Source organism: Pagrus major, chromosome 5, assembly GCF_040436345.1.
Source record: "Pagrus major chromosome 5, Pma_NU_1.0".
Classification (NCBI taxonomy): Eukaryota; Metazoa; Chordata; class Actinopteri; order Spariformes; family Sparidae; genus Pagrus; species Pagrus major.
In genome coordinates, this window is record NC_133219.1 from 20,608,871 (window position 1) to 20,634,217 (window position 25,347).

Consider the following 25,347-nt stretch of genomic DNA (forward strand, 5'->3'; position numbering starts at 1 on the left):
ACATGCAAATTGTTTTATCAAAGCCGTGAAAATACCAACATTAATAATGCATTTCAACCCCTATAAAAGGACGGCTGATTTTACTTGTCCCCAATGCAGCATCTTGAAATGAGCATCACTATCTTGAGAACAGACTGGAAAAAGGTAACAGTATGCGTTGAAAACAGGTGTGATGCTATTACAACCCTTTGGACATTTTAGTGATTGCATTAAAGGTGCATTGTGTAGCTTTGGGGAGGGACATTCTGATCAGAAGAAAAATATCTTCATTGACTTTTTATGCCTAAACAAACTAAATAAACTCTTTGTTTTCAAGACTGAATAAACAAACCGACCTTCAAAGACAACACAATTTCATACTGCTTCACTTTGTTTATATTTGGCAGACCCTGCCACCTTTCTAGCTTCAAACGGTAAGTTTGAGAACAGCTTGTTTATCCAGTTATGGAAAAGATCAATATTTCTGACATTGTATTATTACCTCATTAATACTGTAAGTTTTAAAATTCTGAGTTTGAATTTCTACTACACAGTGCCCCTTTAAGAGAAATTAGATTTAGTGACAGACATAATACCTTGTAAAGATGGAGCTTCCTTTGCATGGTGTTGTTCTGCTGCCATCAGGGACTGGGATGAACACTAGGGGGCAAGCTTAAGCCTTTCTCACATGTCCACAGCATATTTAGGCAATTAGATCTGCTCTCCTCTGCCATCCTTAAACATTTTAGATTGTGCGTGTGCTTCACAGCGGTATGTGACAGACTGTGAACTCACATGTTTGTTTTGTATTTGTTTGGGCGTGGGCTCGCATGTGGTGAGCCACCCACATTAATCTTAATCCAAAATAACATCCACTGGGCTATTTACCATTCTGATTGAGGCAAGTTGTGCGGACCTCTGCCATCTCGGATTAAAACTGGATTGCATCCCACAAATCTCACCCTCTCCTTCTTCCCCTCCCTTCTTTTCTTTCTTTCTCTCTCTCTCTCTCTCTCTCTCTCTTTCTGCAACCCAAACACACACCGTCAAGCCTCTGTAGTTGCAGGCTGTCTCTCTTCAGATACACTAGCCTTTCTCTTTTTCTCTAATCTCTCCTGCTTTTATGCTCTGTGTTGAGGTTCGCATTGCACGCCGGCTACATTCTCCTTTTTTCCTCTTTTCCGTCCGTCTCCATTTCTCTGGCTCCCTCGCTATCGAGACTCTCTCTCATTGCACCGCGGCTCCTTTGCAGTGTCTGCCTCAATTTGCATCATTCCTGGGTGTGCGGTGTCAGCTCAGGCCTCCTGATCAAATCCTAGCAGCTGATGACTGCTTTCATCCCACATTTAGCGGCCCTGTGTCTGTGTAGCAGCCTCCCTGCTTCCCACAATTCTTTGCTGGTGCGGGAGTGGTGCCCGCCTGTGTCTGCTGGTCTGTCTGCTGCGTTGGTCTGTCTGTTGTTTTTGTTGCTGGGGATCGGTGAACAGATGGTGCGCTACGTTTCCCCCTGCAGAGCGTGAGTGCTACAAAGTGCCGCATCATGCAAGATGGGTTTTACTGCAGAAAGGACTACCACAGTAGATCTCTTATACTTTGTGCGTTCTATTCCCCCAGATTAATGCTAATATGTCATGTAATATACACAGATTTCCCATAAACCTGCCTGAATCTAGCATTCCCTCTTGTTCTTCAAAAGGTTTATACTTGTGTTTGTTTCTTTTGCTAAATATTTAATCAAGGATCCTCATTGTGCCTCGCTAAAAGTTTTCAGAACCAAATTAAAGCTACATGATTGAAAAGATTGTCCTTGGCTGTTTTCAATTGTTAACTGGTGAATTACTAACAGCTTCATTAGGGGACCTCTTTGCGCTGTAGTACTCTGCGATCCACAGTAGTTTGACAGTTCCTGAGCTCTGAAGAGATTATGGGCTTCAGCAAAACTCCCTGGGCAATGCTGCTGTAGCTAGGAATACATTTGTAGGAAGCTAGCATTGGTTCAAGCATGTAGGCAGGACGTCCCCCCCAGGAGGATGAGTGGGCTCGCAGCGTTGGTAACTCTCAAGAGGCTCCGCTAAAATATGTACAAGGTGGATGAATTAATTTCACTTAAAAGACTTAATTAAATTTCCTGCTAATGAATGTTGCCACTTGTATTGACACAGCACATGCATGGCAGAGATTGGTAGAAGTGGTGATATGAATCAGTGGTGTCCAAGACAGCATTTTTTTTGACAACGGTGGCACCAGAGGGGACGATCGCTCCCCCTGCACCCTCCTTGAGTCCGCCAGCGATATGAACATCCGTGCAGTCACACTCATGCAGTGCTGAATTGTGCCACTCACAACAGAAGTGCATTTTTTTTAACTGCTAATGAATCAGTTGTGTTTGGGCCAACGCCAGCCACTCAGAAGCCAAGATTAAAACTCTGCTCTTGCTAATCATAACAAAAGCCATGGGATTAGTCATTGGAGATAGAGTCAAGGTCCTTGCCCACACAGCTAATTGAGCTCTTATCTTGGCCCAGCCGGTAATACCATTAATCATAAATGGCATGTCATGTTCATAAGAAAGTGTGGAAGCTCCATAAGCTCCCAATGAGCTCTGAAAATGCAAAGTGCTTCGTTTTCAAAATCCCATGCAGAGCCTTGTGGATATCGTATGAAGATTAGCCTATGAAAGGTGTCCTGTTGGTGACTCCTTCAAAAAGGTAATTACAAACACGCTGTGATTTGTTGCTCTTCTTTATGACCAAATTTGTGTTCAATTCATTGCGGCACAAGCAACTCTTGTCTTGCTTTCTGCTGGCTGGTGAGACTAATGATAATCTGTGGGAGCATGATTTGTTGCTCAGAGCAGACACAGAGCCCCTTCTTGTTTACTCTACTTTACCGGAGGCGGTTTACCATAGATATAGCCAACAAAAGTGGAAGAGCAAACATAATCTATTGTTAACCACTGCAGTTGCTGCACAGCTTTCTCTAGATGCCCTGTAGAAATGCACTGGCATACCTGTGAAGTTACAGGTACTGTAGCTTTGTGTGTTATCTGCCCCGAGCTAGTTTCTGCTTTGGGAAACGTGTGTATAACCACGCACCATTGTCTTATGACCTTTGAGTGGATTTTCCCCAAGAGAGAGCAAAATTATTGTCTTTGGTGCTCCTGTTCCAAATCATGCATAACTTTAATTGCCAGCCCATGATGGGGTCTATGAGAAAGCTCTAAAACTTGAGTGCTCACATCAGCGTGCGCTAGTAAATTAGCATGACAGTGGCGGGTGCCTGCGTTGTGAGTGAGGGGGAGGCGGGCGGTGGAGACGGGGTTACGAGCTCAGCATAATGATTGAAATCCCTGCTGTCAGTTGATGGCTGCTCAGGTGATGCAGCAGCACCTCTCTGAGCAGAATGGAGACGGAAAGAGAAGACTTTACACTTTAGAGGTTTTCATACGAGGGGGGATCAAGAGGGATTTCGTTCTGTGCTGTCGGCCTCTCCCTTGTTTCTTGTCAGGAAATTGTGCCACATACGGCCAGCGGACATAATGTGAAGAGGCACATGTACAAACCACCAGCTAATACAAATGCATTAGAGGAATAAACAATCTGCCACATATGTTAACAAAAAGAATCAATCAAAGGATGTTAATTATAAAAGTGGACTAAAATGAAACTCTTAATGGCTCCTCACAGTGTCTTGGATGTGTCCACGCCGAGTGAGCATGTTTGAGGTATTAGCATAGACAAGGATGCGTACACAGTCGGGAGAACAAAACTGAAACCTTTTTAAAGAGTGGATGTTGATCATGGAGCCACACTGCCACTGAATGGCGCATATCAAAACAGACACCATTTTATTTTTCTACACAAGCACTATCTTGTTCTTCAATACAATGTTGGCCCAGCTACTTTATTTACTCGATAGTTGTTGCTTTTCACTGTAGTTTTAACCATTTCACTTGTGCCTGTACAAGGCAAAATGAAATAAATGATGAATGAATAAATAAACTACTCTCACTGCTTAAACATCCTGGCTCTTCTTCCTCTCTGCTCCTGTAGCAGCTCGAATTCCTCTCCTCACCGCTTGCTGACGCTGTCTCTCGTGTGTAGACCCATGGATGAGGAGGGAATGGTTGTTGAGGTGAGGGTCATGATATGCTATGATGTGATATATGGTTATGGCATTTCATTGTCCTGGACTGTATGTGGTCGTCTTCCTGTTGACACGCTGCAGCACAACGCCTCCTTTAGGTGCTGGGGTGGCACTTGACACATGTCATATAACGCGCCGCAGCACTGCGGCAGCAGTATGTTTAAGGCTTTAGTGTTGTGCAGCAATGAAAAAGTCATGTGCATTTACTATGCTATTTTAAAACTATTTTAAAGAAAATATTCAAATCAGAAGCCCAGCAATAGAAGCAGAATTGAATTAATGGACAAATCAGCACAACAACAACACACACAACACATATTTATACTATCTTTGTATTTTGCTTGTCATACTATGAACGGACAAGACAATACTACAACTTTTAGTAAAGACTCTGATGTCGTTTAGCCATTCCAGATGTCCTGCTACATTTAAAGAGGATGAAAGATTTGCTATAATATTTCATCGATGTCCTTTGTGTTTTAGGCACAGAATCTCTTTAGCTGTATGTCTTAAATTTTTTTCCCACATGTGTTCTCTGAATCAATATACACATTCTTGTTGTTTACTGCTTAGCATTTGAAATTGAGACACTTGGGTACTTGGGGAAATGCTCGTTGCCCTCTTTGTCAGCATTAAAAACACCTAAGTGTTACTACCCGACAACACGCCATTAGCACCAGTCGACTGGTTAATTTTTGAATTAAGACATATAAGGTATTTGGTTGCACTGCAGAGTATTAAGTCTTAATCAGCAGGACATGGACCAACAGAACCTTTGAAAGCACCCGAATGCATTTCTATTATTCAGACATATCAGGCCCATTAGCACAGGCACTAGAAATGGCATTCATATTACAAGCCACCAAGAGCTTACGAGCTGGTGCTCCAGGGAGAAAGGAACAGCTGAAGGATGCAGTTTAAAAATACCAGATTGTTTTTCTCCAGGGCTGGAATGACTCATTACCCAGGCAGCAAAGCAGGAAGTCTTGTCAGTTGGGTCGTCCCACAGTACAGTGACACGCAAATTGCGCCAGCGCATCACTTACAGTGCTACGGTCCTATTGGGACTGTAACAACAACAGCGAAACACACATACACTTGTACACAACTCCACATGAACACACATGCACACCTGTGTTAGAATCCAGGGAAAATGATGTGTGCAGCTTTGTGGGAGATTTTTTGTTTTCTGGGAGGCAGGAGAAAGTCTCAGGTGGCTGCCATATGCCGACGTGTTTATCCCTTCTCCTCTCGTGTTCAGAAGCGAGGAGATAGCCTGACCAACCTATTGCTCAGACACTGCCGCGCCACCGTGAAGACTTGCCACTACTGGATCTTTACTGCGGTTTTATCTGATGGCCGCTCCGCCACGAGGTGATGTGAGACCAGTCCTCACACGTCACCGGCTCTCCTCCTATCTCGCTGGATGCAGCCCAAGGAGGTGTGAGGGGGATGTTGGAGGGGTTAGAGGGCATATTGGGGGCAGACTTGCATGGCACTCAGCCTCGGATCATGCCTCACCTGGGAGATAAAGAGCAGGAGTGATGACTTCCCAGCTTGAGCTGAGCTTTGGGCCAGCGCTCGACCTTTCCAGTAAAAAAGGTGACTGATCCGTGGAGGCCTGCGATGTAAAGAAGTGCCCTTATCAGGCCAACAGGGAGGACGAGGAGGGAGGAGGAGATAGCAGACAGACTTAGGCAAAGAAATTTAACTGATTCTGGGCTTGGGTGGGTATGTTCCTAATGTCTTTCTGTCTTCGCCCCCTCCTTCTCTGTCTCCATCCTTTCCTCCCTCTATCCTTCTTATCTGAGCTCCTCTGCAGAAAAATCCATTTTCCTGCAGTAGTCCGCTTTGTCTGCACGGGGCGCAGCGGTACTGAGGCGGGTGGTAAATAATGCACAAGTCATTCACAAAGGAGGGAGCGCTCGCTATAAGACCCTCTCTGAAGTAGGCTTATTAAACCAACCAGGCTGCAGCTATTTCCAATCCTTTTTTGGGAGCAAGGTGAAGAAAATAGGGAGAATGTCCCAAAAGAAAATATCTGCTCCAACAGGACCCATTAGCCCACTCCCTTGCCAATTGAAACTAAAAGAGGAATTCCAAATGGGAGACGCAGAGGGCTCCCAAAGTCACTAAGTGTGCCTTTGCTGCGGTGCACTGCAGAGATCCTGCAGTCGGGTTGTGCTTTATTCGTTGCTGAAAGATAAGATTGCCAACTTGCTTATGGATTCTGTGACATTTACAACAGAAAATATGAAAAAAGAGGAGCAGATGGCCATCGTCTTCTGGACAGGATTCAAAGCGGTGGTTGATGAAAGTCAAGTTTGCAAAGCTTGTTCACCTTTCCTGACAAGCAGCGCTGTAACCTTGACATGAAAGTGCTGAGACTTACTTCAGCATGTCCCCTTCTGGCTTTTCCTCCGTCTTTTGTGTATCAGCATGGATTAGCTTTTACTTCATTTTTGATCTGCTGCATTTTTTCTTTTTCCATTTGCTCTACAAAGGAAGAGGAGTGTTCTTGTTATCCACCCCCGTGTTTTCACTAAATTCTGTAACTCCACTCCAGTGTTGTTTCATTTTCAGTCAAAATGCTGCAATTGTTGTCATCTCTCTTTAAAGCAAAGCGGAGAATAGAGGCCTTATGGTGTGCCTGAAGGTCTCTATTCTCTGCTGCGCTTTAATATATACAGTCAATACTGTTTGAGTCAACAGAGGCGGCCAAATTCAGTTTCAAAGCTGCAGTTTTCACTTGCTTCGGGTTTAAGTGGAAGGTCCAGGAAAAAGAATGAATCAGACGTGTGCGGAGGCAGGGGAAGATATGAGATCCTATACCTCACTAATGTCAGAAATCCACCTACATACGCTGACAGAGAGTATTGCAGCCTCCACGAATATTTACCACATTTTCAATAGTTTTCATTGCGCAACCGAGCCCAACACATCCTGTTGACAGCACTATTTTGGAAAGAAAGACATGTGGGAAAATCTAATGTGATGGGAGCAAAACACTGCTGAGAACAGTGCTCTTGTTACAGGGCAGAACAGCAGAAGTAGGCCTCGTGTTATTGGCCCTAATACATTTGCTTGCAGGAACTGACTCAAAAGATGAAAGGAAGGGAGAGGTTTGTCTTTTCCAGGTCAACATGCCTCCAGGGCTGTGCCTCCATCCAAAATAGATGGATCTACAAGAAAGCTGGCCAGAATTAGTTAATGCTCGCACAATGATCTACCTAATTTATTTATTTATTTGATTCTTTTTTATTTCCTGCTGGTCTCAGGATGTCTTTCTTCCTCTGGCGCTTTCTTGCGGATGCTCGTGGGCACATCTCTTTATTCCTTCCACTGCGTGTCTGATGAGTCATGCACAGGGGCCGAAAAGGAATTAAATAGTCATTGTTTGAGATAATGGATAACTAATGGGAGCCTTATGAGATGGTGGATGAGAGCATGTGTTGTGTGAGAGGGAGTAACTGCATGTGCTGTAAATATGAGTTAAGAGATTAAACATGCTCTGATGTGATGAAATAGGCCATGTAAATACCACCCGCGCAACAACGAACAGACCACAGACTGCAAACTGGGTGCCACCTGCCCATCTCATCCCGGTTATATGCCCCATTCATCTTCCACCTCTTGAGAGCTCATCGACTCCCCTTTTCTTACCCATCAATCCACTCTCTCTCTGTCATTCACACGTCATTAAAACGCCCTGGTCTTCTAGAAGGCACGGGCGGCATATCCCACGTGATTTCCCCTTTCATCTCTTTCAAATGAACACTCTCCCATATGTCAGGGCGTAGCTGAGCTGCTTTGTGGCTAGCATCACAAAGAAGAGGCTGATGAGCACTGTGACATGTCATCTCATGGCGAGCTATGTCCCGCTGTCTGTCTGCATTTTTTATGTGAAAAATAACTCTGTGAAGAGTTTGCACAGGATTCAACCAACGTCTTTTGGCACGAGGTGTTTTAATTAATCCTTATTTCTTATTTTATCCAACGAGGACTAGCCACAGATGGCCAGCTTCGACATAGAAAATGAAAGTCCGTTACAAAATGTTATGTAATTGTTAAAAACTACCACATAGTCATAGAGGAGTCACAGATTTCTGGAAAGGAGAGCTCAACGATCTAAGTAAATATTTAAAACCTACGAAGATTCTCTTTTATGAAATGACTAAGAGAAATTATGTAATGCTGAATATTTATTCATCCTCAAATACACCCTTATGAAGACCATGTGCAAAAGCACATTGGTGCAGACAATATGTGATTTTCTAAAACATTCAAAAATGATCAAGAAAATGTAAAGAAATAACAGTTTTCATGTTACGTCAAAGATGTCCATGTATTGTGTTGCAGGGATATGCTAACCAGCTAGCTCCTAGCTACTTTTTACCTTAAGAAGTGATGGCAGAGTCAGCCAATAGGCCCGCTAGCTGCTTGGTTAACCAAGCTTACCAGCTAACGTAGGCTACAGTTAGCAGCAGTTAGCCGTTACTCTGGTGATATGCTGCCCCCTATTTGTTTGAAATATGAATTCAACAGGTGGCCAACCTGACTGCAAACATATTGCACCTTTTAAAGGCAGCGTTACAGCAGTTTTGCAAGTTACCTCCAAAATGTAATGTATTACATAGTATTAGTTACTTTCATTTGAAAGAAACAAGTTTTTACTTTACGATGTTGCTGTCTGTGTAGAGTAATGCATTAGTATAAAATTGTTTCATCGCAGGTAGTCAAAGCACAGACGCTCAAGTTTCTTGTAGTTCAGTACAAATCCAGTGGTAGGTGATATTGTATGTATATGAAAGCAGAAAAGAAAGTGATGCACATTCTGGCTCCATGTGCATTTTTCTTTATAATCAGATGACATTTCAGCCCCTCTGGCCTTCCTCAAGATCAAAAACCATATTCACTCGCTAAACTTCTATTGTATCGCCTAAAGTTCTCCTACTGAGCGTCAATCTGGCCTGTTCATGCGTCCACATTCAGTGGTTATCACTAAGTCTTAAAGTTGCCCAGTTACAGTATATTATATAGTATGATGATGATATAGAACAATTAAATAGCCTCAACCTTTTTGAATAATCGACTAGCCTTGGACGTACTGATGAAATGATGAATACTATTCTTTTCTGTAAGATACTATTTCTTGTATTTCTTCATTCCTGTTCCCTTGGCTTCCCACTACAAATTACACTTGACTATCATGGTTTTGTCCATAAACTCAAAGTAATGGGAGTATACAAATTTTGAAATTGTAGACGTCTGACTCTGCAGCCATTTCTGCAGTACGCCAACATGAATCTCCTTCGGGGGACATTTTTAGTGGTGGCGCTCTGGCTGAAGGGGTGTGGATACATTCTTAAAAAATAACACCAATAAGCTCTTAAAGGTCCTATTTGTGAGAAAAGTTAATTTTTGAATCTCTCTCCCAACTCATCAAAAACTGACGCTTTGGGATGGCAGCCAACAATCCCAAGTTGGGAATGAGACTCAAAAATAGACTTTTCTTACAAACAGGACCTTTAATTAAGGGTGTCAACACATTATTAGACTAATATATTAATGCATTACTGTAACATGTTACATTTGCCATGTGTTAACCAACCAGTGCTGCTTAAAGGCAGAGTAAATTGGATTTCCCCACAAAACAACTTATAGACTTCCCTTCCGCATTGTCTGCATCTGCAGAGAGCCTCTGTCTGTAATTTATTTTTTATGTTTTTGCTGTGTTTGGACATTTCTGGGGGTCAACCTCGGGGCAGTGAGTGTGTTGCTTCCAACCGATAGCAGCATTGAGTGTGTGACGGCTGCAAGTGCTGAAAAGCTGAAAGATGCTAAAATGCTTAGAGTTAAGGGGGACTGCTGGGTCAGTTGATTATACTCACAAGCAACCTCTTTCATTTACTCAATTAGTGATTTGATCCATGTTAGTACAGATTATATATTTTAGCAGCTTTAAATACCTGGTTAACCTATGCAGTGACAGCTCACCCTTTGTTTTTTACTCTGATTATTAAAAGTCTCATGAACAACATATCCTGAATTGGATGTGTGGCTACTGGTGTAGCAGATGCAACTGCACGCTGTTCTCCTCTGAACCATATGGATCTGTGTATGTGTGTGTATGTTTTCGTGTGCCGTGACATATGGGATTGTATCCACGTCAGTAAAGACGAGCTCAGTCTGCGGTTCTTTGAAGCCACACTCGCTGGTCAGAGCGTGTCTTCCTGGGCCTGTCCAGTCTTCTGTCAGTCTGAGGTGATTGCATATGACACATTTGCAGCCAGCCTGCATAGTCAGCTGGCCAATTCAGCAGAGTGCAATATTGCGAAACTGGAGAAGACTGAAGAGGGTTAGGTGACACATTATGGCGGTAAAAAAGGGTGTCAATAATGGTTTGTCTTGTGAAGCATTCTCAGGCTCATTTTCACCACCTCTCGCCTCAGGCAGTGGATCTATCTGCATCACGCATTGCATTTTCACATGAATGAGAAATCTGCCTACTCAAAATACCACTCTGTACCGTACAGTACGTTCACCTATGCATAACCTTGGAATGACTAATGTGTGTGCTCGCGATTGTTTCTATCCTGGGCGCAAGGGCTTTGCAAGGTTAAGTAGAGAGTCCATGTCAAGAACAAAGCAGCAGAGGTGCTGCCAATTTAGAAACCCTCTTTGGTTTCCCCCATACCTATAATTTGCCACACAGCAATTCTCCAAACCAACTAAATAGATTACCCCGAGAGTGACTTTGGTTTAGTCTAGACTGGTCAAAGATTAAGTGCTTTGTTTGATGTGTTTTTCCCCCCCAATTGTAACCCACACAAACACAATACTCCAGTTTCTCTTCGACAAGCACAACAAGTGCCAGTCTAAGAGTGCCGCTGCCAAACACAGGAATTTTGTCGTAATGAAGCTGTCAGAAAGATGTGGAGTGTATAATGTTTGCACCCGCTCTACTCCCAGGCCTGGAAAACAGAATAAACCATTCTTTTGCTTACAGCAAATTATGCATAGCATACAGTGACATCAAACTAGCGTCAAACTGTGTAACCACTTGTTACAGCACGTTCTCCTCTCAGACCACCTCAATGCGTTTTCTCATCTTCACATGCCCAAATGTACGAGGCTGCCCGTGGGCGCTGTCACTGCTCTTTCCCTCTCCAGCTGACACTCCACATGAGGAGGTGTTAGCATTATCTGAAGCCATCATCGGATATTTACTGGGGCCGTTATCCTTTTTAGATAATACAACAGTGATTCATTAGGCCTCATTTGCTTTCATGCCTGTGCAGTACATTCTACTGTGAGGGCTCACAGTCCTCACCAGTTTCAAATTGTTGACACAAGAGCCCCAGAACGGTGTAAGAGACCAGTTTTGGGAGTGGTGAATCATGATTTTTTTTTTTTTTAGAGCACCTGAAATGTAAGGACCTCACTCAAAACATGATACACCCCTTATTCTCAGAGTCATAACTTAGTCAGATGGGAACGCATGCTCATGATGCACATACTGCTGGAATCAACATCACTTATTTTGTCCAGTGATATCAGCACTGTTAACAGTCTCCTACAAATAACGTTTGTTTTATTACCAAATTGTTTTTTATTTGCAATGCGGTGACAACATAATATCTGCCTTTATTATGAGACAGTGTTTCTTTGACTGAATTAAACTACTCCATTTATCTACCATGCTCAAGTCGCAGAGAGGTGGTCAGGGTGGTCACCAGGGACAGGGTTGGCATCTAGACTACAGTATGTGGTTAAGGTTATGGGAAGATCGCAACTTTGGTAGAATGTTAGAAAATGTTATGTATCACGTTAGTGCTGACTTTTTCCATGATAAAACAGACCATGATACAAAGTTGAAAAATGCTTTAGTCCTAGTGATTGGATAGTGTGCTGCAAGATTGCTTATTCTGGCAGAAAACAAATGGTATTCTTTATCAGGGAACATTTCACCGATGCATTCATTATTAACATTGTTGCGACTTTTCAGGTACGTTGGTTCAAAGCATTTCCTCATTTTGTTAATAGAAAATGTAATTGGGTCAGCGTTGTTTCCCTTACAATATATCCGCTCTTGCATATTAATTGTGCAGGAATGTAATTTCTTGGAGACAGGGCTGAGCATGGACATGTTGAATCAATTTATAACTCAGCTGACAATGATTACAGTGCAAATAATATGAGTGAGGCATAAGTATAGGTGAAAAAAAAAAAAGATGCAGTACCGTTAAGGCAGCATTATACTTTTTCTTTGTATCACAAAGCTTTTTCGGGAACTGTAGAACTCAAAATGAAGTGAAAAAAAATAAATCAATCCATCAAAATTAGCTCAGTTTTTTCGACAGCACACAGGCATAAAATGTCTTTATATTCTCACATCACTTCTTCTCTATCCATCCATATGTTGTTAACCATGAGGAAAAGCCTTTAGACATACAAAGTACGAGTTCAATAAAAAATACACATGTACAGCACCACGCACATACATATCATTGCACCTAACATTTCAAAGCAGTCCCTGGACATACTGTATGACACACCTATAAGAAATAATGACAGATAGGACCAAACAAACGCAGCTTAGAGTTCAGTTGCTTGACATTCTACGAGTTTAATTCTGAAATGACATAATGCTGTTTCTTCTTTGTTGTGTATTCCTTTATATGCTAGATTTTGACACAAATCCTCTTAGTACTTGAGGGGGTTGACACGTGCTTCTTTAAACAAAAAAGGATGCCTCCTAAAATGTTGTTAACACCTGTGTCTGCCTGAGAGCTAAGAAACACCGAGACACATGGGGCACGTACTGGAGCAGCTACCCTCATTTATTTTCTCTCCAGCCATGTGTAGATAAGATAAAGCCTTATACACTCTGTTAAGCAAAAATGCTTGGCTGCACTAGTGGCAGCCCGCACGGCACAAAACCCAAAGTAGGGCATTCCGAATTTTTGCTCCTCTGTGGCAGTGCATCTGGACACCCCCACACGCTCATGCTCGGCGGATGGCTGCATTATTTTCAGCTTACATTACTTGAATTATGCATTGTACATGGTTTCACATGTGGAAATTCCCCATGTCTGTGACATGTGGAGGCGGGTACAAAGCTGGATTTGAGCCATTCTGCAAAACCTCACGGGTAGATTTGACTCCCAATGCCTTCCTTGGAACATTTCACAGTGAACAGCAGCACCGCTGAGGGTGACTTGGTTTGCTGCCAACTATACAATAGAGTTGTGAGGAATGTGCCATTTTTGCCCCCTAATCCAGTGGCTCTCTGCCACCACACTGCAATTAATCCACTATAGTGGCAATCTAAGCATACATAACTCTATTTCAGCCATTTTTAAATGCAACTTAGAAGAGAAAGAGTTGTCAGTTCAGCAACTAAGTTGATTAATAGTTGCAGGAGTGCTGTCCCTATATACACACAGTGGTGTAGCAAGTATCCATCCTTTACTTAAAGGGACACTTCACCAATTGTACATGCTGTAAACAAGTTAATCGGCATGAGGAGTACTTCAGAGCCTGTGAAAACAGTTGAATGTTTTCTGTGCCTCTAGAAGAGCTGAACCTTAACTTGTTGACTACAAATCTGTAGTCAAGGAAAGCCTTCAATAGTAACCATTGGATTTGAAAGACATGATCATTTACTTGGCAGGAAGGGCAAATAAAGGATGATTATCGATTTCCTGTAGCAGGTGTGGGATCAATTATTCTGGCTGTTGACCCAGGGACTAAAAGTCAGAATATCTCTTCCTCCGCTGCATCGATTTTGACCACTTTATGTCAAGAGTGCCTAGTTCCCCACTGCAAACTTGATTGTGAGGCAACAATAAATCATAGAAATATTAATACCACAATGTAAAAAACTCTGTTACAAGTAAGAATCCTGCAACATCTCGATTCCACCTATACAATAACATAATTTAACCGTATACAACATTTCATATTCTATAAGCTGATGAGTTTGTATTTAAAGGTGCCATTTGTAAGAAAAGTTGATTTTTGAGTCTCAGTCCCAACTCGTCAAACTCGCTCACTCGCTCCTGATATGCCTCGTCAGGATTTCCGCCTTTAATTGCATGACATCTTGACATCACACTATCACTATGTCACACGTACAGAGCTGACATGGTGAGCTGAGCTGGCTCAGGCGTGTATGAGCATACCAATCAGAGCAGACTGGGTTTCAGACAGAGGGGGAATACGGTGCTACTGCTTCTCATATTCTAGTAGTAACCAAAAATAAAATCATGAACCTAAAATGAATGTCATAAGCCTCCTTTAAATTAGAAGTATCTAACTAAAAGCTGTTAAAGTCGAGTAAAAAGAACATCTTTGGCTATGAAATGTTGTGAAGTAGACTTTTAAAGATGCATACAGTGATATTAAGTACAAAATTGTACTACGTGAGCAAATTTACTTATAGAGCTACTCTCTAGCCCTGTACACAACAACAGTTTGTAAATGTCAGGCACAGCTCATTCTTGACTTGGCTCAAAACCTCACTGAGCGGTCCCACTGAATCAGGATTGGAGCAGCTGGGAGGTCAGTGCATCACTCAAGGGTCGATGGTAATTTGATGGCTGTTGTTGAAAGGGAGAACTCTTCACTTCCACTTTATCTTCCAATTGTTCACCAGCCGAGCAGGGATTCGATCCGACAGCCCTTTGATTGCAAGCTCATTCTCTCATTGTCAGGATATTGCGAGCTGACTGCCTATTGTTACTGCTGTCACTTCTCAGCAGTGTCGTATGACAAACTATCTGCCTACCGCAGTTATGCCGAAGAAGAGGTATTTACTGAGCATAGGTGTTGATTTCATCTTCCTTGTAGACAAGAAGACACTTCCATGTATGTTCACACGCGTGCATACAGATCTACGTCGACCCTCTTTTCCCACCCGCACACTCATAGACTGTGGCTCTGTTTTTCCTGCTGCCGCCGACCTCCGGTTCCCTCAGTTATTCATGAGCCATCTGCTTGGGCAAGTGCTGTGTCAGATGTGTGTCAAACAGGACCTCATCTGTCCCCCTGTACATCTTCTAATTGTATCCTCGTCTGCATGCCGAAGACGCCACTGATGCCCCTGCAACAGTCCACTGTTAGCCAGGGGACTCCAGCTCGGCTCTCTAGTCTATCAAGCCCTAAATAACCTGTTTAATTGGCTGTGTGCATCTTTATTTAAGATCATGGCATCTGGTTCATCAAAGTTGAAAAGGCAGGCATAAATCTGTCTCTGCGTGCTTGTCGGTGTGTTTGCAATGTGTGTGTGTGTGTGTGTGCCTGTGTGCGTGTGTGTGTGTAAGCTTTTCTAGGAAGTGGATTGATTATTATTTATATCTAGTTTGAGATAGAGAAAAATAGGCAACTTGTGAAAATTATTCACATTAAATCAACTTATCAAGTCACCGGTAAATGGTTGTGAACTCTTCATTACATCGTAGAGGTTAAGACAACAATAGGAAGTGAGTTTAGAGAGCATCAAGGTTACGAAAATGCGAGAATATAAAAGTGAGGAAATAATACTTGACCTAGAAGTCAGAACAATTGTGTTGAAAACTGAGTAAAAGAAGAAAAGTAGCTCTTTTGAACGATACACTCTCAGTGACAAGGTAAATATGGCAGCCATGAAAGGGCCAATGTGGCCTTCTGATCACAACCTTTTCCATTTGAATATGCCCTACCAGCCAATCCCTCTGTAATTCAGGGAAGCTCTTGAAAGTGAAGACCATTTCTTCTCTATCAAAAAACTTTTTCACAGGCTTATGAGGGAAAAGAGGTTCAAAGCAAACTCTAAATGGAATATCTTCCTGGTCTGCCATGACAGTGTAACTGTAGGCTACTCTGTAATTCTCGCCTCTCCAAAAGTAGTGCTTTATCAAAAACTTGACATGAAAGAAAGCAGAAGCACTGATTCAGAATTAGGAAAAAAAGTTTAAGTAGACCAAAAGGGATTCATTTACAGGAACAAGAGTACATCTCGTAAGTTGCTTCACATCCAGGACGGTATAACTCAAACTCCATTCAAACATATCAAGAGTGGGGCTGAATTTTGAAATTTGCTGATAACTACCTGTTTTATGCACAATTTAAAAGGATTTCGCCTGGCTAGATAGCAGAGTCATGACAAAGCAAGCACCAGAGGGAAGAGCAGAAGGAAGCGAAACAGTTGAGAGAGTGCCAAAGTCCCAGTCACCTGCCTATCTAAGGTTTAAATGCCAAACTGGGAAAAGTGAAAACTCGAATTCTGACCCTTGAAAATGAGTGCATATAAGTCAAGTCAATTTTATTCACAAAGATTGCTAAGTGCTTCAGTGGGCTTTACAAACTGTACAATGAGTGACATCGTCCCTATGCTGCAATCCATTGCACTCGGAAATTCCAACCTCCTACACAAAGAAGTGCAATGGAACGATCATCTGAGTAGTAACCAAGTCAGAAACTCAGTCCATGAATCCCGACTTGACCGACATAAACATAGATGGCATCACAGCAGTATGGCGGCACACATAGTGAACAATTTCCTTTCGTCTTTTCATTACTTTTTTTCTTATGTAGTGTTTGTGTTGTGAAACCTGCTGTGCCAACTTTGCAGTTGCTTTTGTCATTTCCATTCAGTTGATTTATGCCTGATAGAAGTCTAGACGTCGGGAATAGCGAATCCAGAGCTTGCACTGGATTGTAGTATTAGCCCTTCGATTCCAATAAAATTGACTTGACTTGTCTTGAAATTGCATATAAAAGAGATTTTAAAACAACATTAATAAGCTTTTTTTTTTCAAAAGAAATACAGCTGAACATAATTGTTTCTGAGTGAAGGAATATAATCTTCATATTTTTGTGTTTACTCCTCATGACAGCTTTGTGTTTGTGAATCTGCGGGGCACCCAAGTTATTGCCCTTCATACTCCTAGCTCACAAAGTCATTTATAGATGCCTCGGCTGTGCCAAAATTGGGCTTCATACAGCTGTCATATCCTATACAATTTCTCTAAGTTATTCCCTTTTAACAATTTACGTATGCATGGATGGATTCACACAAGATACATGACCTTAGAGAGAAGGATCATGACTATATTAAATGCAGACCCGCCTCTGAGCAACACAATAATGTATGATTTCAGAAAGAGGCCAGGAGGTCCCTCTGGAGAACTACTGTGATTCATCTCTGACAGAGACATCACTTCCACTCTGGGCCAGGGGGATAAGACTGTCATGTTAGCCGTCCCTGCTCAATCCCCGGCCCTTCAAAGTAAAGCCACCGTGATGAATCGGGGCCCCTCTCAATGTGCTGTCCCGACATGCCCTCTTGTGTTCATTGCGGGTTTTGGGACACGAGTAAGGTTTTAAAATGCATGTTATATTTTTTTATAGTAAGACAAAGGAGCGCTGAGAGTTTGTTAGGAGCTCCGGACATGCCAGGGACACATGCAAATGAGCGAGGAGTCTGGCTAAGTGATACACTCATACAATAAGTAAACAAAGCTGCCTGTGCCCACTTATACCACTCCTGTGGGCATCTCTCTGTTTTTGCTGCCGAATGTAGTGTCCTCGAGCAGGGAACTGATACCAATATTTTTGGACTTGAAGTTGCTGTTAGCTGATATTATTTATCTACAGGCTATTTTTCTCTCCCAGTATTTATTTTTTCTTTTGGACCAGAGGACATAGCGCTCCTGAAATCCATACTAAAGAAATCATTTTAGGTGAGGTGTTGAGGCAGGCCAAAGAAAGTTTCATTGCAGGCCTTTTAGATTGTCATAGCTGAAGCATGGCACGATCTAAGCAAGGGACACTAAGAGACCATTATCCAGTTTTTGGCACAAGACCAATATCAGCCCAATTTAATGTCCTAAGCAGACTGTCCTCAGCAACTTGACAGGATTTTGGAGAATTTGTTTTGACGGACAATTTAATTAGCTGAGCAGAGAAGCTGTATCACTGGTCAGCAGGATTTCTTTGACCTGCCCACGTATATTTTCAGGCTCCTATTGTAAATAGAAGTGCTTGTCATGGAGGAGGGGGGGCGGTGAAGTGATGTACTCTACTCAAAGCTGAAGGGGCAAAAACGTCAGTCAGGAGGAAACAAAGAAGCTTGTCTGCTCTTAAACAGAGTGATGATTGCTGCTGTACAATAATATAGCTCTCAGAAGAGAGGCCACTGGCAGGTTCTGAAACAGGAAGGCAGTGCTCGGGGCATTGTTTTGACACAGCAGATAGGGGAAGATTAAGTGTTGAAACCAAAGCTGGCAAAAGACGATAAGGAATGGATTGTTTTTTGTTTTTTTTTTCACCCAAAACCTTGATACTGCATTTTACAATATTCGGGTTTGTGTCAACAGCAGCTGTGGGGACAAACAGATAAACATTAGCTCCTCTTTGTGTAATCTTTGCTACGATTTAGATTTGAAGTGAAGACAACACAGTAGAGAAGAGGAGAAAGACTGGTGTTGTTTTCCGATCAATAGTGTAAACACAGCATACAAGTCTCTGGAGTGGAAGGTGAGAGGTCTAACTGTGAAGTCAGGCAGAGGTTATTCAAAAATCGGGTTATGGAAGAAATGAAATTGTACAAAGACGTCAGCAAGCCGTGACTTGGGATTTCTGTTTGTAGAATATGGTAATGCAATCAGTGTGGTGCAGATGTGAAGATGCTGTTAGTGAGAAAAAAATAATTGGGACGGAGTTGATGACATTGAGGGGCTTATGTTGTCATTCAACAGATGCTAACAAAGACAAGACATATTACGCCGAGAGCTGAGGAAACCAGGCTTTGACATGCAACGCGTGGGTGGAAATAGCCCGTTAATGAATAGACAGCACGGGGGGAAAAAATGAAGATGGCAGAGGAGATACACGGAGCGTGCTGGGCGATAAAATATTGCTATTGTTAGGCAGTGCTGAGGGAAAAGTGCTGCGATGCAGAAAGAGCGGAAAGTCTTGACAGCTTTCCGGTGGCAGTCTGACGGCTGAGCAGGGAGATTGGAAGGAAAGTGCAGCAGAGGGCTGCTGTCAGGCCACACCAGAGCTCCGTTTAACAAGGTCCAGAGATGAGCTGCACCGCAACACATTGCAGGGGAATGAGAAGAGGGAGAGTGGGGATGGAGGGAGGGCTGAGTAAAGGCTCATGCATTTTTTCTAGAGCCTCACTACCTGTCATGCTTGCAAGCCTGGGATTCCTCACATGTGCATGGGAGCAGAGATTGGAAATCCTCAGTCAGGACAGGTTCTGAAGGGGATTCAGAGATCTGGAGGAGTACCTGCCATCATATGCGGTGACACTTTGACACCTTTATCTCTACATGAAGGAATGATTGAGCCCGAAAGAGATGCAATGTATTTTTTTTCACCTCGGCTGTACCTACAGTGTGTAATGTCAGAAGTGATCATTCACTCGTGGTAATCCAGCCCATTTCACTAATCGTAAGAAACAAGCTGATCTGAACCATGGCTGAGGACAGGCAGAAATAATTAATGTAAGCAAATGCGGAATGTGCCTTATTTTAAACATGAATGCCTGCAGGGCAAACACATACAAGAATCTTTACAAGCCTCGCTCTGAGTGCTACCACACCTCTTGCAAATCTCACCTTCATGCTGCACTTAGAAAAAAAATGCTTCAGTCATGGCTGCACAGTGGAAACTCTAACAGGGCCTCTGTAGCCCTCTTTCTACCTTGGCCCCAGGCATCAATCTCTTAGCCTGGCATGAAAGCTTATCTCCCAGCGTCAGGCTAAATGTCAACCTCAGGAACGCTGAAACACCATTAGTTATGTCCGCCCTATTACAGCATGCTAATTCCACATAAAAGCCACACGCTCAATTTTAAAACGAAGTCTTCCCGTCAGCAGGAAGGAAATGTGTCCCTAGATTCAAATAACAACACTGTTCAAATGCATGCTGAATGGATATTATGAGGAAGATTCTCTGTTCTGTAGTAATGTTCTGAATTACAGGAAAATGTTTTGGAATATTTTTTTCCGGGGAGTTTCACGGTTTGTGCAGTGTCGTCAGCTTAAATTCTCAAACAGTGGTGTCCTTAATGTAAAAAATGTATAAAATATACAAAACATTAAAAATGAATTGTATCTACAGTTAAAGAGAGCTACTCTCATGCTCTATATCACACTGATTCTCCAATGATCTCCAATCTGATTAAACTGTAGGGTGTTCTCTCAAAGGTTTAAGCATATTACATTCTGACCTGAATTCATCTATTTCTACAGATTTCTGCAGCTATATTAGAACTGTGACTTTCATTATTTGCATACATTATTTACTAATCCACTGATTTCTCTTTTTATCTGTCTCCGTAGGGGGGCGACTCCTGTTTCTGGTGATGTGGCTGAACCTTGTGCCTCAAACTGACAGCTGCCCTGCCAAGTGTGTGTGCTACAGTGAGCCCAGGCCCACTGTGGCCTGCCAACAACAAGGACTGTTTTCCATCCCTACTGAGATCCCCGTGCGGAGCCAGCGGATATTCCTCCAGAGCAACAAGCTGACGGTGGTAAGGTCCACCAGCTTCAGCTCTTGCCACAATCTCACTGTTCTCTGGCTTTACTCCAACAACATTAGCTACATCGAGGCTGGAGCCTTCTACGGCTTGGAAAAACTGGAGGAACTGGACATCGGAGACAACAGCAACCTCCGCACCATCAGCCCTACAGCCTTCCGAGGCTTAACAAAGCTGCACACCCTCCACCTGCACAGGTGTGGCCTGTCAGAGCTCCCCGTTGGGGTTTTCAGAGGAATGTTCTCCCTACAGTACCTTTACCTGCAGGACAATAACATTCTTACCCTGCATGATGACACTTTTCTGGACCTTGCCAACCTCACCTATCTCTACTTGCACAATAACAAAATCAAGATAGTAACGGACAACATGTTTCGAGGCCTAATTAATCTGGATCGGCTGCTGCTACACCAGAACCGAGTTATCTATGTCCAACCAAGGGCTTTTACTGATCTTGGTAAGCTGAAATCCCTGTTCCTGTTCTTCAACAATCTCACTGTCTTGACAGGGGAGACCATGGACGCACTGGTGGGTCTTCAGTATTTGCGTTTAAATGGTAACCAGTGGATCTGTGACTGCCGGGCGAGGACCTTGTGGGACTGGTTCAAACGTTTCAAAGGTTCAAGCTCTGAGTTGGAGTGCAATGTTCCCGAGTTCCTGGCAGGAAAGGACCTGAAACGACTGAAAAGTGAAGACTTGGAGGGGTGTGTGGAAACGCCTCAAGTCCAGACGAATCTCTTCAGCTCCAAGGCACAGTCTGGGAAATTCTCTTCCACTGAAAATCCTCTTGGGGACACCATTCCCAGGTGTTGCCTTGGAGATAATGACAAGTCCTCCATCCTGTCTGGCAAGAGCCGCCAAATCACCAACAACCCTCTCAAGGAAAAGGAGAACATGTCTAAGACTAAATTTAAGGAGCCGGAACGAACGAAAAACGAGACCCAGAACAAGCAGAACGATGGACCACTTGGAACCTTGTCCAACAACCTGGACAAGACTTTGGAAAACCTAAACCCGGACCTTATAGACAATCTGGAATCATCTACAGCGTCAAACAAAAAGAAAAAGAAGTGCTCCAAAAAGCCCAAATCAGACACCCAGTGCATCAAAGGCCGGGGATCTACTTTGCAAGTGCTGCGCTTTCTCTTCATTCCCATGATCTGGATATCTCTAGCCATGTCTTAGGACTCCTGGTATCACTCTGAACACAGGACTCAAGATTGTTGATGCTCATGACAATGATAACAGAAGATGCAGTGACATCTACAACAGACAGTGACTGAAAAGCGGGGATTCACATTCACCCACCATGGGTGAGGACAAACAATGATGAGGACGTTAGAGTACATTTAACAAAATGGATGCCTTTACAGAACACTACAGATCAAATGTATATAATGAATTGGTGCCCAAAATTGTTTGTTCTCTATGTACTTAACTGTACTGTGTCTAAGCTACACTTCGGAGACTCCTCCTTTTTCCCTCTCAAAAGCTTTTACTGCTTAGACAGTCCACCGGAAGAATAAAAAAATGACAAAAATGAAAAAAACAAATACATGAAATCAGAGACCGAGCGCACACAAAGAATGTTGGGTCCGTTTAATGACGATAAACGATCTCCCCCCATTATTTATTCAAAGTGATGCATTTGTTGGGTAATGTTATGTTTTTTTATGTTTATAAAAACAGATGTTTTACCTCCCCCAATTTTAGTTCTATTTTCATGACAGAAAGGGTGTATGGGTAGCATTTACCAAAAGAATGCTGTCAATTTGTTTATGGAGATTGCAATGGAACCATAGATATGCATTTTATTTTACTTGTGTACAAGTATGAATATATTATGAATAAAAGTTCTTATTTCGTAGTTTTTCTCTGATATGGTGTGGTATTTTCTAGTATGAAAGGACACTTAAAGGTCTAATTTGTAAGAATTCTCAACTTGTCAAAAACGGAGGCTTTGGGAAGGAGGACAACCCAACCTTTAATCCCAAAAGGACAAACGCTGACTCTAAAGAGTACATAGAGGGTGTGATGAGGGGTGTTTAGTTCGTTGCAATCTATGACCTCACCTCTAGGTGCCACTAAACCCTATGCACTAGACCTTAAAATGTGAGCGCTTGCTGCTTTTTCTCTTTAATTGACATACAACACTGATAATTGTTTATAGCTTTTGAACTGTGTTGGTTAGATGAAACTAACAAATTTAAGGCATTCATTTGGTTACTGCCAAATTTTACCTTTTCTAAAAACAATTTTTGGACATTTTATTTACTTAATAATCACATAAAAGCAATCAAAGACGAGTGAGTGATTAAAAAATACTTACTTTATAGTGATATATAGTTTATAGTTTAATTACTGGACTTCTTCTACTTCATACTTGCAGCTCATGAGGATCTTTTTGTGCTCCATCGCTGGTGTACCATTTTAATGAGCTGGGAAAAAAAACTACATTAGAGGGGAACCATTTTCTAAGATTGTGTCAGCAAAACTGCTCTAAATGAGTACCAAAATGCATTTGAATTTACAAAATGCTTTTGAATTTAGCAATAACAGCAGCTCACATTATGTCTCACTAACCATATTGAGAGCCAAACAGCATTCCTCCTCCCAAACAGATGGCGGGCCACTGTGGCGTGTTCATTGTTTTCAGGATTGTTGGGAGAGTGATGACTGACTGCTTTGTCAAATCTGGCCTCTTCCCAAACCTCGGGCATCCAGATTTTGTTTGTTTTCTCCTCAGCCTCTTCAGGACATTGGCATCGCAGCGCTCGACACAGTCCAGAGAAAACCGGCAGTGTCTGCTCAGTTTCAGTGAAATAAAGAGCGGTAATAAAAGGGACGAGATGAATTACTCCTTCACTGCATTTTCGAACTTTTCACCTCTGCTTTCCAGCTGATGTAGTCATTTTAACTTTGATCCTCTGGTCAAGGAACCGTTGGTCTAAGAATAACTCGTGAATCAAAATTAGCAGGCCTCTGTTTGATCTTTATTAGTTGCAACTTCTTTTCTTGGTTCAATCTCCTAAGGCTTTCTGAAGGATCAAACAAATCAATGAGTATGCTTTAATATGAATTTTAAAACACGGTCACAATCCAACATCAACACCCCTCAATGCTGTATATATTACAAGTCTGAAGTGACTGCTGCACGTGCTGCAGTGTGACGATGTTGAATGAAATGCCCCAGGCGGCTTAACGAAATTCAGCATATGATTAGAACTAGTTATGTATATTACTCACACTGCCACATCTCTTATAATTTTGAGTGAAATATTAAACAGTGTATGAAAATGCTGTGGGAATATTCAAAAAGTGACTGCTCACATCACAACCGTGACTTTGAGAACAGAGGGGCCCTCAAGGCGTCATATAAAGCACTGCTCTGCTTCCCTGACATGGAAAATACAGTGTGAAACATTTGAATACAAATTAATTTAAGCTTTGAGATGTCACCTTGTTATACAGTTCTGCAGGGGTGAATTGCCTGTGGTGGGTCCACGCTGGCGTGACCACAGGCCAGGATAATGTAGAGACTTATATTCAGCTCCAAATTAAGTCAAGATCTTGTCAACAGCCCTCAATTTATCTCACACCAAGTGAAAGGATTAGAAGGCAGGGTCCCCACAAATCCCCGGAGCTTCCCATTGTCGTCGATTAACCCTAGAATGTAAGAGGACTGAAGGGGACCTGAGAAGATATTGATCTTGAGAAGGAATCAACAGGGAAAAATCAACAAGACTCCTCCAACAGAGTCCCACTACCCTCTGCTGTTACACAAGCAGCTGCAGGCTGAGAAGAGTAATTGTGTCTCACTCAGTCAAACCTTTACTGTATATCTGCTCAGGCAGTCACTCGCTATCTGGATCCTATTCATCTGTTAAAATGACTTTACAACTACACCTTTAATCTTGAAATGAGTTCGACAAGTGTGGTATATCTGAAAAACAACTTTCACTGTGTTACCCAGTATCTTAATAACAGATTCATCAAACAGCATTTTCTTTTTAAATATTCACTCATTTGCATGTAAGAAAGATCACAATCATTGCTGCCGTTACCAACATTTTTTTGTTGTTTTCAATAATTCTCTAGCATTTTTCCATCACTTGAAACCTCCGCTCATGTTAGAAATGAGAGAAAGTTGACCAAAACAACCTGAACTCATGTTTTTTTTTGTGTATTTCCAATATCCTGCAGATAAAACCAACTGTTGCTTCTGTTCAACAAGGATCCTTTTATATTTTACATGTTTTTTTTTATATAAATATACAAATATAGGGATAATGGTTGATGCGAGGTGATTATTACCTCCCTAGAGTTTGTTTTTAATGCAGTTTGCTTTTTAGTTTATAGCTAAAACATATTCTAAATAGAATTACAAGTGCAATATGTAAGATTTTAGTTGAAACTGTACATAAAATAACAGAAATTATTAACAGAATTTGATTACTGTTTTGCAGTGATATCTACCTATCTAAGTTAGAATGCTAACCAGCCAGCCCCAGCCTGTCCCTATGCAAAGCTCCTGTGTTAGTGGCATAGACATCGACACTCCCCTGGTGTTCTGAGCTACAGTACATATAGAAACAATTAGTAGTTACACTAGCAATATGCTGCCCCCTATTTTTTTGAGTATGAATTCAACAGGTGGCCAGTTCTCACATATTGCACCTTTTAAATAA

General features: G+C 42.2%; 1 protein-coding gene across 1 annotated transcript in view; it reads left to right on the forward strand.

Moving 5' to 3' along the window:
- The window catches only part of rtn4r (reticulon 4 receptor), a 46,653-nt gene extending 24,202 nt beyond the window's left edge, over positions 1–22,451 (forward strand). The window contains exon 2 of the mRNA XM_073466576.1: positions 20,463–22,451. Within this exon, the coding sequence (XP_073322677.1) occupies positions 20,463–21,844 (1,382 nt within the window). The 3' untranslated portion in view covers positions 21,845–22,451. The remainder of the gene's footprint in view (positions 1–20,462) is intronic.
- Positions 22,452–25,347: the final 2,896 nt, after the last annotated feature.